Source organism: Hermetia illucens, chromosome 2, assembly GCF_905115235.1.
Source record: "Hermetia illucens chromosome 2, iHerIll2.2.curated.20191125, whole genome shotgun sequence".
In the NCBI taxonomy this organism is placed as follows: Eukaryota; Metazoa; Arthropoda; class Insecta; order Diptera; family Stratiomyidae; genus Hermetia; species Hermetia illucens.
Genome location: NC_051850.1, coordinates 33923087 through 33938111, shown reverse-complemented (window position 1 = coordinate 33938111; position 15025 = coordinate 33923087). Strand labels below are relative to the sequence as shown.

The window sequence follows — 15025 nt, the reverse complement described above, 5'->3', positions numbered from 1 at the left end:
ATTGCTTTGTTTTCTTTTTATCAATGATGGAAATGGCACAAAATTTTGTATGTCGACGGGCCAACGATTTTGGTGAACGATGAGTAGAAAACTGTGACAATAATACTGACGAGTTAAGAACACTTTCATGAGGCTTTTAGCTAGAGTTATGGCGGCAGCCGGTCTCATAAATTATCCCCCCTCGGTCTCTAAACGTAAAAATGAGTATCGTCAAGGTAATTGGGTTTTTGAAGGGTCGCAACCATATTGATTACTAAGTGAGATTAAGTATACCTCAATGAGATCCAAATAACCTGACTGGGGAGATATGGCACCATACGGTCTATTGAAAATGAAAAAGCAAACGCAATCCTTAAGCTACACTTTAAACTACTTGGTGTCTATCTGCAACGATTGAGGCACTAATTTTTTTGATCATTTGATGAAGTATCTAAAACTTGAGTTTGCTTCAGTGGGTCATATGCAAAAAAGTATGCAGGGCTGAATATTACGAAAAACTCTCAGCTAAAAGTTTTGGCGAAAAATGCAAAGTCGATCAGTGCCGTCAACATGGTACAAGTTCGAAATATTGGGTTAAGGAAAAAGAAATGTCGTATTTTATCAATAGATGGCGACACTTAAACATATCTTGTGTTGTACTTATCGCATCGGGGCATACTATACGGCGATTTGAAGACGACAATCTGGGCTACAAGTGTCTCTTTGACAGTGTTGTGATCGTACGTTTCAGTCTCAAGTTATAGCGCGTCAAAGATGGAGTCCACCAAGCAAGAAATTCGTAATATTTTACGTCTTGACTACCTGCGAGGTAAAAATGCAACGAAGGCGGCAAAAAAAATTTGTGAAGTTTATGGGCCCGATACTGAAACGATTCGCACAGCACAGCGTTGGTTCGATCGATTTCGTTCTGGCGTAGTGGATGTCGAAGATACATCCCGTATTGGTAGGCCAATCGTCGTAGAAACCGATATAATCGTCGAAATCATCGAAGTAGACGTGCATGTGAACATTTGCTCGATTGGCCAGGAACTGGGTATAGACCATAAAACCGTTTGGAACCATTTGCAGAAAATTGAATTCCAAAAAAGCTGTATGTTTAGGTGCCACACGAATTGACGCAAAAAAATCTCTCATTTTTGAAGCGGATGGTGACTGGTGATGAAAAGTGGATCACGTTCGAAACGTGGCGAGCCGGCCCAAACCATCGCCAAGCCTGGATTGACGGCCAGGAAGGTTTTGCTGTGTGTTTGGTGGGATTGGAAGGGAATCATCCACTATGAGCTGCTCAACTATGGCCAGATCCTCAATTCAGTCCTCTACTGTGAGCAGCTCGACCGTTTGAAGCAGGCGATTGACCACAAGCGGCCAGAATTGGTCAATAGGAATGATGTTGTGTCCCACCAGGACAACGCTCGGCCTCACATATCTTTGATGACCCGCCAGAAGCTACGGGAGCTCGGATGGGGTGTCCTATCGCACCCACCGTATAGTCCGGACCTGGCACCAAGTGATTTTCATCTCTTCCGGTCTATGCAAAACGCTCTTGGTGCTACTAAGTTGGCCTCAAAAGAGGCTTGCGAAAACTGGCTGTCTGAGTTTTTTGCAAATAAAGAAGAGGGGGATAATGGAGTTGCCTTCTAAATGGCAACAAGTTTGCGAACAAAACGGAGCATATTTGACTTAAATCGAATAATTCTAAGTATGTCAAATAAAGCGTCAAATTTCGATCAGAATTACGACATTTCTTTTTCTCCAACTCAATAGTAAGAACAAAACTGATGTGTAGGATTGGGCGTAGAGAGACTGTTCTACAAGCACTGGGTTACCGAAACTATCCGCAACAAAAAGGGACAACTACACCCAACACTGCTGAAGGGAGAAAATTCAAGATGACAAGTGAATTTTTTTCCCAGACTTTGCATTCAAACCTCCTCAAAAGGCTCGGACAGCTTCATATGACAGAAAGTTAGAATAGAAATATTAAAAATCAAGATCATAGAGAGATGAACATTTAAGAAATGAACAAGCCGGATTACCGGGAAAATAAACAATAGCTAATACTGTTTTACGCCTCAATAGGACAATAAACAAAAGGACTACCATCCTACGAGGTCAATAGTCGATCGTCCACCAAAAAACAGACCCAATTGTAAGAAAATGAATATTTGTAACGAAACGAAATAGTTATATCTATATGTCTATATATATATGCATTAAAAAACGTAAATCATCATTTCTAGCGACACAAAAAAGAAATGTTCTCTAGCGTTCTATGTTTGTTTATACTTCTTTTCTCGTTCGCAAACACGTTCTCAAAACAATGTCTTTTGTTCATTCATTCGTTCTAATGTTTTTTTTTGTTTGTTATTTATTACTTTTGTTTTGATTTGAGTTGATCTTTTTTTACTTGATCTTTCCGTATAACAACAAAATTCTGTTTTTACCATCTCAGTTCGGCTCAATTATATTCTAAAAGTGTAGATATATGTCAATTTCTAGTTAAAACTCAAATGTTATGAAGAAGAAAAATTATAGCATGTAAAACGAACCTTCTTGTAAATGATGACGATATTGTTGTGTATGAGTTGTTGACAGGGTTAACGGTGCAACGTTATTTTGTGTATATTGCGATTGCTGTTGGAAAGCGTTTTGCATCATATTCATCATTGAATTACCAGGATTCAAGTTGGACCATGGATGTGATGGCTGCATTTGCATTTGTGGATTCACTTGGGAGTTTTGCTGAAATGGCGACGATGAGTAGCCAGACGATGTGGGCATCTGTGTGGCTATTTGAGGACAAGCTTTTTTCGGCAACGGCGATCGATAGACTTGCTCTTGCTGCTGCTGTTGTTGTTGCTGTTGCTGCTGTTGTTGCTGCTGCTGTTGTTGTTGCTGCTGCTGTTGTTGTTGCTGTTGCTGTTGTTGCTGCTGCTGTTGTTGTTGTTGCTGCTGCTGCTGCTGTTGTTGTTGTTGCTGCTGCTGCTGCTGTTGCTGTTGTTGCTGCTGATCCACTTGATCAGCTTCATAATTTGTTGTCGCATTAGCATTAGCATTGACATTGGCAACATTAGCAGCATTCGCGGTATTATTAGCAGCAGCAGTAGCAGCATTGGCCGTTGTATTCTTTTTCCGTCGCCACTTTGGTTTCTTCACTTCAATATGATCAGTTGGCTGAGTTTGAAGTTCATCATGTACTCCACTTGTCTCATTGCTATTTTGATTAACTGTTGCCGTTGTCGCTGCATTCGATACCACTTGCACGCTAGTGACAATGGGTTTCTGTGAAGCTTTTCGCCCGCCTCCGGCCGCCTGTGGCTGCTGAGGCGGTGCTGATTGTTCATCTAGGAACTTTAAGTAGCTGTCTATGAACGTGGCACCATTCGAATTTGCTTGCATTTTTTCCGGTTTCGGTAGTTTTATATCTAACTCAGGGAATTCTTCTTCGATACTTTGCAGCACAACCTTCGGTTTTGGCTCCTCTTCAACGAGGTCTTCCTCAACAGCAGCAGTTACAGTAACAGAGACAGCCGGTTGATTGTCATTCGACGAATCCTTACCAGCGGTTTGTTGAACTTGAATGTCTGGCATTTGAATTGTATATGGCATACACAGGGCACTCATCATTGCCTGCTGTTGCTGCTTTTGCAGCTGATTATTTGTGAAATTTATCTGATTTGAAAATAGTTGTAAAGGAGTATTATTTGCTGTTTGTGTCACACCATTTGGTTGCTGTTGGTTCAACTGTTGCACTGCCTGTTGTTGTTGCTGCTGTTGCTGTTGTTGCTGCTGCTGTTGTTGTTGCTGCTGCTGCTGGGCCTTCGACAACGGAGTCTTCCGCCGTCGTCCTTTAGTAGTTGGCGTAGTATGTGCCGGAACAACATTTTGTGCTGGTGGTGCGGTATTTTCTACAACTTGTTGTTGATGTTGCTGCTGCTGGTTATTCACTTTCGGAGTCAGCTGAATCTGTGACGCCAACGGGCACTGTGTAGACACCACAATATTCTCTGTCACCTGATTCGTAGCAGCGTCCTTTTGGGCATTATGTAAGGCACCGATCTGTGTACTCTGTGCATTATTATTGTAAGTTGGGGGTTGCGGCTTTATATTTATAGTTGCCGCCGAATACGGATCATGAGTGCGTGGATTATGTGTTATCACAGGATACGGATAAACAATGGGACTGCTTACTGCGGACTGTTGATGGGCTTGTTGTTGATTTGTCTTATAAATGACAATGTGTCCAGGATTGTCCGACGGTTGACTACTGCCCGTACTATTTTGTGACGGCGATTCAACCGAGTTCATCGGACTATTATACGGAGGATAAACTGGACTCGATATTTGCGAGTTATTAGACTGTGCAGGACTGGGCCGCCTCGTAATAACAACAGCATTTGAAACATCATTTTGCGCCACATTACCAGAATATGGTGTTTCTATTTTTATCCTTTCCGCTGCAACATTATTCGCGGCTAACAAATTTCTCGCTGTATTGAAAATTGTCATTGCCGCCGGTGTCGTTCTGTACAAATAAAGAGGCTCATGTTCCTGCCTAGTCTCATTCACCTTACGTTCTTGATCTTGGATTAGGAAAAACTGCGATTGTGCATTATTATACGCTTTTGCTGGAGTGAATGGAACCTCGAAATTGGTCTCGGCATTTCCGGCGTTTGCGGGGTTTGCTATTCGACCTTTATCAAAATTCCGATTAATATTGTACATATTCTCGGTTTTAATATGATTGGTATTTGGTGAAGGTGTCTCCGACGTTTGATTATTAACAGTTTGCTTATTTGCCGACTGCCCCGAAGAATCTACAAGATTTGTGCCAGCCGAATGTCTGTATGGCGAATTGGGGTTATTGTTTGCAGTTTCCTGTGAAGACTTTGCTTGCGCTGCTGCAGCTAAATTTAATGTTTGTTGTATTGAATACGAAGGATTCGTAAAGATCTGATTTGTACCAGCAGCAATTGTCTGGTACGGCTCAAAGGACGAGCGAATTTGATTAGCTTCAGACGATTGTTGCCAGTTACAATTTAACGGAAGATGTGCCGGTTTCGGTGTAAAATTGGCACTGGCTAATGTCGGCTGAGCCCGTTGCTCGCTATTATACTGTATTATAGGATTTGTGGCGGCTTGTTGTTGTACAAGTGATTGCAGAAACTGCGGATAATCAACTGTCTGTCTGTTGTTATATAGCCATGGATCCATGCTTTTGTTTAGAGACAAATGTTCGAAGGAATTTAACCTAAAACGTAGAAATAAGAGTGAAGTTAGTGAAGGGATGAGCACTGGTAGCTTTTTGAAGCACATAATTCAACTTACCGATGCAGTTTTTTTCGAATGCATCACCAATTCTATAAGCTGCAGGCTCCTTCAATCTCAACTGAGACGTAAAGTTATTGAGGATTCTGAAAATTGAAATATGAAATTAAATACATAGGTCGCATTTTATGTCGAGAAATGTAAGATTTATTTCATTTGAAACTAGACAAGGCGGCCCCAGGCTCTTATTGCGATACAAAACATTTTGTCCGGCAATAAGCTTTCGCAGTGAGAAGGAATTAGGCGGTGATTTAGAGCTGAAGGTAACATCAAACCAATAAGCCTTTACTGTACAGCATAAATCTCTTCAAACTCAACAAACCTCTGATAAGCTGAACATTTCTCTACATCACTTTTTCGTTTCCGAATGCCCGCCTAAATGTTGTCCAGTCAAGAAGGATTTAGGCTGAGTTCTTGACTGGACAACATTTATGTAGAGAAATGTTCAGCTTATCAGAGATTTGCTGAATTTAACGAGATCTATGCTTCACACTTGGATACTGAAATTATGCAAACACTCGAGAAAATAGGCGACAGAAAATGCGTGAAGCGGCTAATCGTAATGAAATCAGTGGGATATAAGGTAACGCATTTGTTCACAGTATATGGAAAACAACCACCGTGCAATATGTAACATTAGATGCGAGGGTCGAAGGTCATTCAAATATAAATGGAAATTTGGTTATCAAACTTTGTTGGAGACTTGATACGCTCTGAATTATTTCCACGAATCCCATATACGTTACGTCCCCCCCAGTTCCACACTCACTGCCAATATTATTCATGGTCAGTCTATATTATACCAATGAGTGACCAAGTGGTTCCTACTTCTGTTGCGCAACGGATTATTATTAGGTGTTTAACTTTGCTTTTCGCGTTTTTCTCAAAATTGAAGGCGTTATTTTCCAAAATTGTTAGTACATTTATGATTGAAAGTATTGTCCATCGCTGATCGCTACTTTTTCCCATCTATCCGGCTGAAAACGATTGCCGCATTGAAAGGACTTGTAATCCTTTGAGGCGATCCACCAATCAATCCAATTTTTCGCTTCGTCGTAAGAGCCGAAATGCTGGTCGGCCAGGTCGTGTGCTATTGAGGAGAGTACGGCAGACGGGGTAGAACTTTCCATTTCAAAGTTTTCAAGTAGGTTTTCACCGGTCGCGCCAGATGGGGGCGAGCATTGTCACTCAAGCCGTTTTTTCATCAGTGCCCATCTCAAACACATCAGTTGAGTTAGATGTCGTTCGCCTGTAATGGTTTCACTCGGTTTTAGCAGCTCGTAGTAAACTAAACGGAGTTGGTCCCACCAAATTCAAAACATAACTTTGGAGGCATGAATATTGAGTCTGACTGTCGATATGGAAGCATGGCCCCATGATTTTCTGCATTTGGGATTATAGTAATGAGCCCATTTTTCGTCCCCACTCACGACACGGTGCATAAATTGATTCCGTCGTTGCCCTTGAAGCAGCTGTTCACAAGCAAACAAACGCCCTTCAACGTCCTTCGGCTTCAAATCATATAGCACCTAATTTCCTTGCTTATGAACCACTTCCAGGGCTTTGAGGCGCTTGCAAATGGCTGACTGAGTCACGTGAAATGATTCCTCCAACTCTTCTTGGGTTTGGCACGAGTCTTCGTCGAGTAAAGTCGTCAACTCGTCATCTTCAAACACCTTTTCCCTTCCACCGCCATGTCGATCTTCGACGTTGAAATCACCATTCTTGAAGCGTTAAAATCATTCACGATATGCTCTTTCACTAATAGCTGCCTCGCCATCCGTATCCGAGAGCTTTCGGTAAGCTGCAGCCGCAAATTTCTTTGAATTGAACGTGAAAAGCAAAACTTCCCGCAAATGACCAAAATTTGGCTTGTAAACTGACAATTTAAGGCGATTAATGATAATAATATGAAGCGAGTACAAAGTCGCTTATATTTGGAAGTGACGTTTTCGACAGGTATATAAAGTTGCTAATGACACTTTAGACCCGATAGTTCTATTCATCACGTATCTCAAAACAAACTATCGAAAAACGAAGAGTTATACACCTAATATAAAGTTTTGTTAGCGGGCGAGATTCGGATCTAAGACTGCCTCCGAAACTGAATGACATAAGTTTTTCTGAAGGAAGAGGTAAAATGGTGGAAAATCAGAGTCACAATCGGTGTTCTCGAACTTCCATCGGAGACGAAAATATCCGTGCAGACCACCGTCGACGAAATACCTTCTTTAGTAGGTGCACTTGGAATTCCCAAAATCTCAGCTCGATGGATTTCTCGGCTTCTTTCTCCTGTTCAAAAATCGACCGTTTGAAAATTTCCCAGAGATAATCGTTTCGTTATGCTGGAGTGGGGGTTCACCACTACACGCCTGAATCAAAACAAGCGACCAAAAGTGACGACTAAAACATGAAGCTACACCAGTAAAGGCGACAGCGCGATTCCCTGCAATGAAAATCCTTGCCACCGTTTGTTGAGATTCCAAAGACACCTCCAAGATTTCCTCCACAAACGACCAGCAGTAAATTCTGTTTGTTATTGTGAGTTGCTGGACCAGATTATAACACAATTCCCAAGCAAACAACGGGGTTTCTCAATCAGATGGTTCATCCCTCCTTCATGACAATGCATGGCCTCACAAAACGTACATATCGCAGAGCAAAGAGCAAATTCACTGGGGTAAATTTTAACATTGGTCGCCGTGTATCCGTTGAAGAAAGCTCTGGCGATCAAAGGTTCAATCTCAATGAAGAAGTTGAACACTGTTCGCAATTGGAAAACGACTCAGTCCTCAAATTTTTATGACGAAAGCATCAAGAAACTACCAAACGCTGGGATAAAATGTGTTTCAGTACTCCCGTTCAACGGAACTACAGCCCCTATGATTGTGAGTTATTCGCCGCGTATTTCGCACGTGTTGCACATCCCCGCCATCGTCGATTTTCCGCCAAATACCGAAGCGCAGAAAGACAACGCAGCTTTGCGGAGCTTGAGGACCAACTTCAAATACACATTTGTGGAGTTTCTTATCTTCGGTTCAACATCCAGTATATACTGCGAGACCTCAAACAAGGAACTCTATTCCGACCGATTTCAGAAAGCGGCATGTGAACAACAAATCGGTTAGTCACCGCGAAGTATTTCTGGCAGTCCACGAACAAGTACATTAATTCTTGGATCAGCCAGTGCATGACAGAAGTACAAAACAACAAAGCATATGAAGAAAGAAATAGGAATATTCCCTCGGACCACCAAGCGTTTCCACACGATCCACCTCGACATCATTGACCCTTTGCGAGACTCGCACGGTTTCAAATATTGCGTCACAATCATCAATAGATTCACGCCGAGGCCTGAACTGAAGGAACTCTGAAGGACAGTACTGCACAATCTTGTGCAGAGGCCCACTGTCGAGAATAGATTCTACACTTCTATGTGCCGGCAATTATAATCACCGACCAGGCAATTCGGTCTGAGTCCTCTTTTTTCTCAGAGTTGGGCAAACTCCTCGGCTTTAAAACTGCGTATCACCCGCAGTCCAATGTGATGCTCGAAATGTGGCACAGGAACGCCGCTATAATGGTCCAAGACGACACTTCTTGATCTCCTTGGCTTGACTAAAGCCTTTCGTCTAGCCAAGAGCGGCGCGCGACGAGTTCGTTTTGACGTTCGACAACCCAGTTTAGGCAGCCATGCCCTAAACGAGGGGAGCATGGACTAAAAAAAGAGGGAGTAAGTTGCTCTCCATTTGGTCCGGTACAGCATCAAGTTGATGCGGACTTAGGACCCCGCAATTCTCAAAAAAAGAATATTTTCAGCTCTGGCCAAGCTCTGGTCAATAGGGCGGATTTATGCTCAATATAATTCATAGTCATGTTGCGGTCTGCAAATTATGTAAAGGAGCATTTAACATCTGCGATCCACTTAGGTCACACTGCTGGCAAATCGTCAGACGCTGCTTCACCTCTGCCCTGGTAAGAAACCGTAAAGCCGTCATCGCCTAAAACTGGAATATACATTTTTTAGTGGTTGAAACCCACATTCAACACAATTGAGATCTGTTAGCCAAAACATGTATAACTTCCACGTTTTAAGTACCCATATAGTGTGATACTCATTGCCACTAAAGAAAGGATATCATGAATAACTATTGATCTGATTGAAGGATGTTAAACTGGCTCCAAAACAAAAAGAATGTTTGAGTTTCCTATTTAGACAACGGACCAGCGTCAAAAATCTTTGAATACAACGTTGAAATTGCAAAAAATTCGAATTTGTTTTCATACCCACCAAAGACCGCAAATTTCAAAAAATAATTCAGGGGAAGACAATCCTTTTATACAAATGGTAAAATAATGCCGGAAAAATTTTGCACTTACCAAACACATTTTCTTAGATATTAAATGCATCCAGTTTGGGAAAGTTTTGTAATTCATTATTCTATTTTATTGATCTAAACAGGAGAATATTAATATCTGCCCTAGACTGCCAGCAATACTAAATTCAAAAAGGGGGGACTGGAAACTTAGCTGGATTAAAGACCAAATTGAATATAGGGGAAAAAGATAACAGATGGTGTCAAACCACAAGTACGCGTAAACTCGATGAAGAAAAGAAACTGTTGAGATAATGAGGAAACTGTTGAAAATACAAAATGTTTTACGATTGGCTCTGAAAAACAGAGTTCGATGATGCAAACTTTGAAGCGCCGACACCATGTGTATCCCTATCCTCAAATATCTTCTTTAGAAACCTTGAGAGTAAGAGAATTTTCAGTTTTACTTGAATTTGCTTTCGACTAGGGAAACCAACAAAGCAAACGTTATTGCATGAGTCAAGGGAAAAAATGAGATAGGCTGCTCACTTTGTTTTTTTCTAAATTTTGAGACTACACCGTCGACTCTATAGTTTAATTAGACTACAAAGAATAAAATATTGATTAAAATCAAGCACTCTCTCCACTTCGTTACACCGGGTTCGAATCCTGATGCGTCACCAATATTGGTGTTAATATTTGTAGTGCTCTGTAACCGCAGCCTTCACCTTCCCCGCATTAAATGCGATAATAAAGATCAACGCTTTATACAATACTTTATGCAGATGATGTTTTCCTAACGTCTAGCAGCAAAAATGATCTCGAGCAACATGTTCAAAAATGGAATGATCGTTTCATGCAACACGGTCTCAGATTGAATTTAACTGAAACTGAATTTTTGACGATCGATACCAACGAAACAGGTACAATTACAGCACAACAGCGGCAGTGACCTGCGCAAAACTGAGCGATTTAAATAGTTCGAAATTTATTGATGACAGCAGTGGACTCTGTATAGCGAGTTTAGGCGTGAAATCCAAAAAACGACCCACACTTTGTCATTCCCAATCAAGAAAACCTTGTGGCCCTTGGCTGGTATTACCAAACGATTGTCCCATCTGTTTCCTGATGTTGTAGCTGGCCGTCGTTCTATTGGCTTCTTTCCTTCCAAAAGTTTCACATTCCACTTTCTGATATCAAGATCTTTCCATCTGTCATCTCCTCTCATTGGCTCCAATATTCATCCGAGGGCGTTTATTGCCTTCGTCCGGCCTACTTTATAGTGCACGTCTTGCTGTCATAACACAGTACAGACTAAATTAATGTAATCATGTATAATCATCAATTTTACTTTCCTGTGTACGCTATTGTTCTTCAGTGTAAGCAGCACATGGTAATAAATTATTTGAAGGTATAATCCACTTAGATTTCCTCTATTTCATTGTTTTGTCCGTTATCAGTAACATCAGGTGGACAAAGTTGAAGTAAGCAGTTTCAAAGCTGTAGTTATCTAATATCATGGATTGTCCTCGCCATTTGCTAGACTGCATCATAATTTTCGCCTTACTCTTAGGATGACTGTTCTCGTGACTCTCAGCTAAGTTCAACAAGATTTTTTGGTGTGGAATGCCAGAATATTTATATCGCCTGCATAGGCGAAATGTTTTGTTGGATAGCCTCCTAGATCTACGATTCCATGCTATTCAGCACGATGTTGGATAAATTTATGTCTAGCCCATTGGTTTGTTTAAGCTCAGAGTGTTTCTTCAAGCTTTGCTTCGATTGACCTGTTCTTTCACATGAGTCGATGATTGACTCATTGCCTTACTGGTTGCCACAGTCTGTTTTATAGTATTGTTTTTTTTTCGCTTTTTTGTAAGTGCTAAGCTTAGAACAGCGGGGCTACATAAAAACATCCCCGGGATAACTAGGCCGAGACTCTGATGCTTGACAAACTCGACCATCAAACATGGTATTATAATGGGTTTGACCAGCTTGGACGGGGCTCCAAATGCGAATAATGTTTTTTTTACAGTATTGCAATCATTATCATGCTTGTCTCACTCGACGAGGGCGTTATAGACGTCCACGTTGTATGCCAAGTATTCTCCAGCATTGAAGATTGAGAATATTTTATACATCATTCATTAACCTGGTTGGAATTCTCCACAATATTCGCCAATTATCCCCTTAGTGTAAAGGTCTAGCTTTTCCAATCATTCTTAAAAGCAGTTTGTAATTTGGGTAGAGCAAGAAAAGGCCATTATAAGCAGCAGCGGAGTTTGCCACCTGCAACTAATGAAACTATTTGGTCTATCCATATCAATTTTTTAATTCAGAAAAAAATATTGCAAAGCTATATACTTTTCTGATAATAATTTTTCTATTCATAAGTCCACTATCACACCAGTGCTTCTACCGAAATGTGCACACAATATAAACCGATAATGAAACGAAGCTTTAGATGAAGTGATTAATGAAGGCATACACCACAATAACTAAGCAAAACAATAAAATTCAAAAAAATAGAAACTAGTAAGAAAGGGGCGGTTTCATATGCAGGTTACAATGAACTTACAGGAGTTATTCCCAGTGTATATGAAATTGTTCATCCGCCAGAAAAATCTTCTCCTTCCAAAGAAAAAAAAAACGCTTATTTCTCCTCTCCCTCCCATGGAAAGATGAAGCTATGATCAGCTGACGCTGACATCAAAGGAGCCCTTTTCAATCACTCCAATATATTTACCAATTTCAGCGATCTTGCCTCTACAGCAAAACTCCACAAGAGCGGCCAAACGTAAATAATCGGACCCTAAGTTCAAAGATTATGACGGAAATGGTGCTGGACCAATTGTTTTAGTCTTACCACTGACATAGCATTAATTGTAATGATAGTGGAACTGACGCATAGTTCCATAAACAAAATAGTCGGAAATAATAACTCTAGCATAAAAGAGATTGTGTAAATGTCCTACACTGTGTAGAAAAGTAAGCAAGAGACAAAAATGCGAAGATGGCATGGATACCTTTGAAGGTATTATCTAAAAAAAACGCTCCCGATTTTACCATTATGTCACTCGCGCTGATGATAATTCGCTAACTAGGATTAGCCTGAAACTCTTAGTCGATGAAGGATGAGTCGAGAGTTGTGGTGAACTCGATCCCGACGAGTCGACCCGCCACCGAATAAGACAAAGACTGGAAAAGACATATCTTCCTTCCTACTAGAGGGTCGCAAGAGCATTTGAGCGAGGAGGAAGGCTAAGTCACTATAGAATCTGAACGGCTGTGTATTAGCTAAACGCATCAGGATGTAGATAGGTTAAACCGGGAAGCTGTAATCTGCCGATTGAAAGTTAACTCAAAATATTCTCTGCTTGGCTTAAAAAATGAATAAAAGATACAAATTCGTGGAGTAGTAACCTGTACATCGTGAATCATATTTATTCTTCAGAAATATCATGCCTTTGAGATGGGTTGATTTTTCAGCTACGACCTTTTGCTTTCATCAACGCGGTTTATGATTGGATTCTGAAGCATGCAACTTCAACGAGAATCCCAGCGGTACGGGTTAGACAACCTGCGGTTTAGCCTTGTAAAATAGTAGGATTCTGGGAAGCAATCGTCTTGCTCTGTGTTTTGACAAACCTGCCACAAGTTAGTGTCAATCCAGTGTCAGATTAATGTTTGCTGCATACGCAAGGTGTGGCCTCATACTCTTGGAACAAATATCAGTTTTGACTGCGAGATACCAGCCTAGAATCAGCGACAACTCAATAGTACAATATTACGCACCAACGGAGACTTAGGATAATGAGGAAGAGGCAACAAGCAAGATAATGCAAGCCAATGAAGGGTTCCTAAAAGTACATTGGGGACATTAGCCGTAAATATATTGGACTTAAATAGTCTTAAAGTTTCTCGCACTATATGAGAATGTACCAAGTCAATTATGTTGAACTTTATTCGGGTTTCGCTCAATGTTTTCTTTCTTTCGCTCAATCTTTAGCTCCCGGCTCTGGGTGTAGAATCCTAATGAAACTGTGGTTATGTTGATATGAGATCTTCAATTGTGCTGTCATCGGGTGTTACACGTTGTTAATAGTGGAATACTTAGAAATTTTGAGTAATCTTGACATAATAGCGGAAACAGTGTGAAGTAAGTAAAAAAGAAAGAAAGTAAAAAAAGACACAGATAGTGCAGCTTCTCAAATTCAATTGTAATCGCACTAATAGTTACTTTAAAATGACATTTCTAAAAATGAAAGATTGAGATCCTACTGAATGTTTTTAAGAACTATAGAATGAATGTTCAACATTATCAAAACAACGCTTGTTTCACAACTTTCAGAACACTAATTTCGAAACAAAACAGAGGCAAGTTTGGACGCTAGCGAAAACTTCTTAAATCTGCATAGTTAACGCAGGCAGCTGCCAGTCTAGTTTTGATAGTAAATTTAACCATCTTAAGATAAATAACCGTAGGTGTTGGGGCTATTACGGTGGGAATATGAACTTTGACAACACCTTCCTCCGATATATGATGGGGAAACAGAAACTTGGCTGGATTTTTGGCTTTCTTCAGCTTCCACCGCATCGTCATTGATGGTATATCATTCGAACGCGGTGTCTCTCAGGAGGTCAATTGGATTTCAACTATTAACTGGCAATACACACCCACCCACCGATTTTCCAGATTTCTTTCAATTCATTTTTATCTTTTCAAGTAAATTTAAACAACCAAACTATTATTTAAAGGATATCTGATATTTCCTTCATTAAATGTCAAAGTTTCGTCCAATTCGGTTGCTTCCGAGTTAACGTCAAGTGAATTTTTCGAAAATTAAACAAATTATAGTGAACCGGGAAGGAAAATTGAATGCCGAAAAGAAGGAAACAAATGCTATTTTGCAAGGAGAAATCTCTGCTTGTTCGTAAAAGAACGGGGAGAAAAAAAATTGAAACAGGTTACGATTACAGGGAAATTAGTCGGATCACCCTCCGAAATATATTTAAAACCGCTACCGAAAAGTGAGCTAAAGATGAGCATAGGTACAATGCAACGTTATCTGAATAAGCTTGGTCTTCGTGCCCGAAAGACTTGAAGAAAACCTCTTCTGAAGAAGTCATGAAGAATAGGCGACTGTGCGAAACTAGACCGTGAACATTTGGAAAAGTCATTTTTTCCGATGAGTCCGAATTTGATTTGATAGGACTAAATGGTTCGACGAATTCTACGATATGATTTGTTTCTAACCATTAAACGAATATAGGTGTTAACGTTTATTCAAAATATTTTCTTTGTTGATTATGTAAGACTAATTGCATTCACGGTGTTATCCAAAATTTAGAAGTACAGATACCTTAACAACATCAAATTG

The 15025-nt window shown here is 40.5% G+C and overlaps 1 protein-coding gene across 4 annotated transcripts in view; it reads right to left on the bottom strand.

Moving 5' to 3' along the window:
- The window catches only part of LOC119650256 (putative uncharacterized protein DDB_G0271606), a 41373-nt gene that overhangs the window by 18694 nt on the left and 7654 nt on the right, over positions 1-15025 (bottom strand). For 2 of the 4 annotated variants that reach the window (XM_038052848.1, XM_038052849.1), the window contains exons 2-3: positions 5329-5414; positions 2550-5251 (exon numbers count right to left, since the gene is read on the bottom strand). In XM_038052848.1, coding sequence (XP_037908776.1) covers positions 2550-5214 — 2665 coding nt within the window. In that variant the 5' untranslated portion in view covers positions 5215-5251; positions 5329-5414. The remainder of the gene's footprint in view (positions 1-2549; positions 5252-5328; positions 5415-15025) is intronic. The other 2 variants (XM_038052850.1, XM_038052851.1) reach the window with 1 other exon arrangement.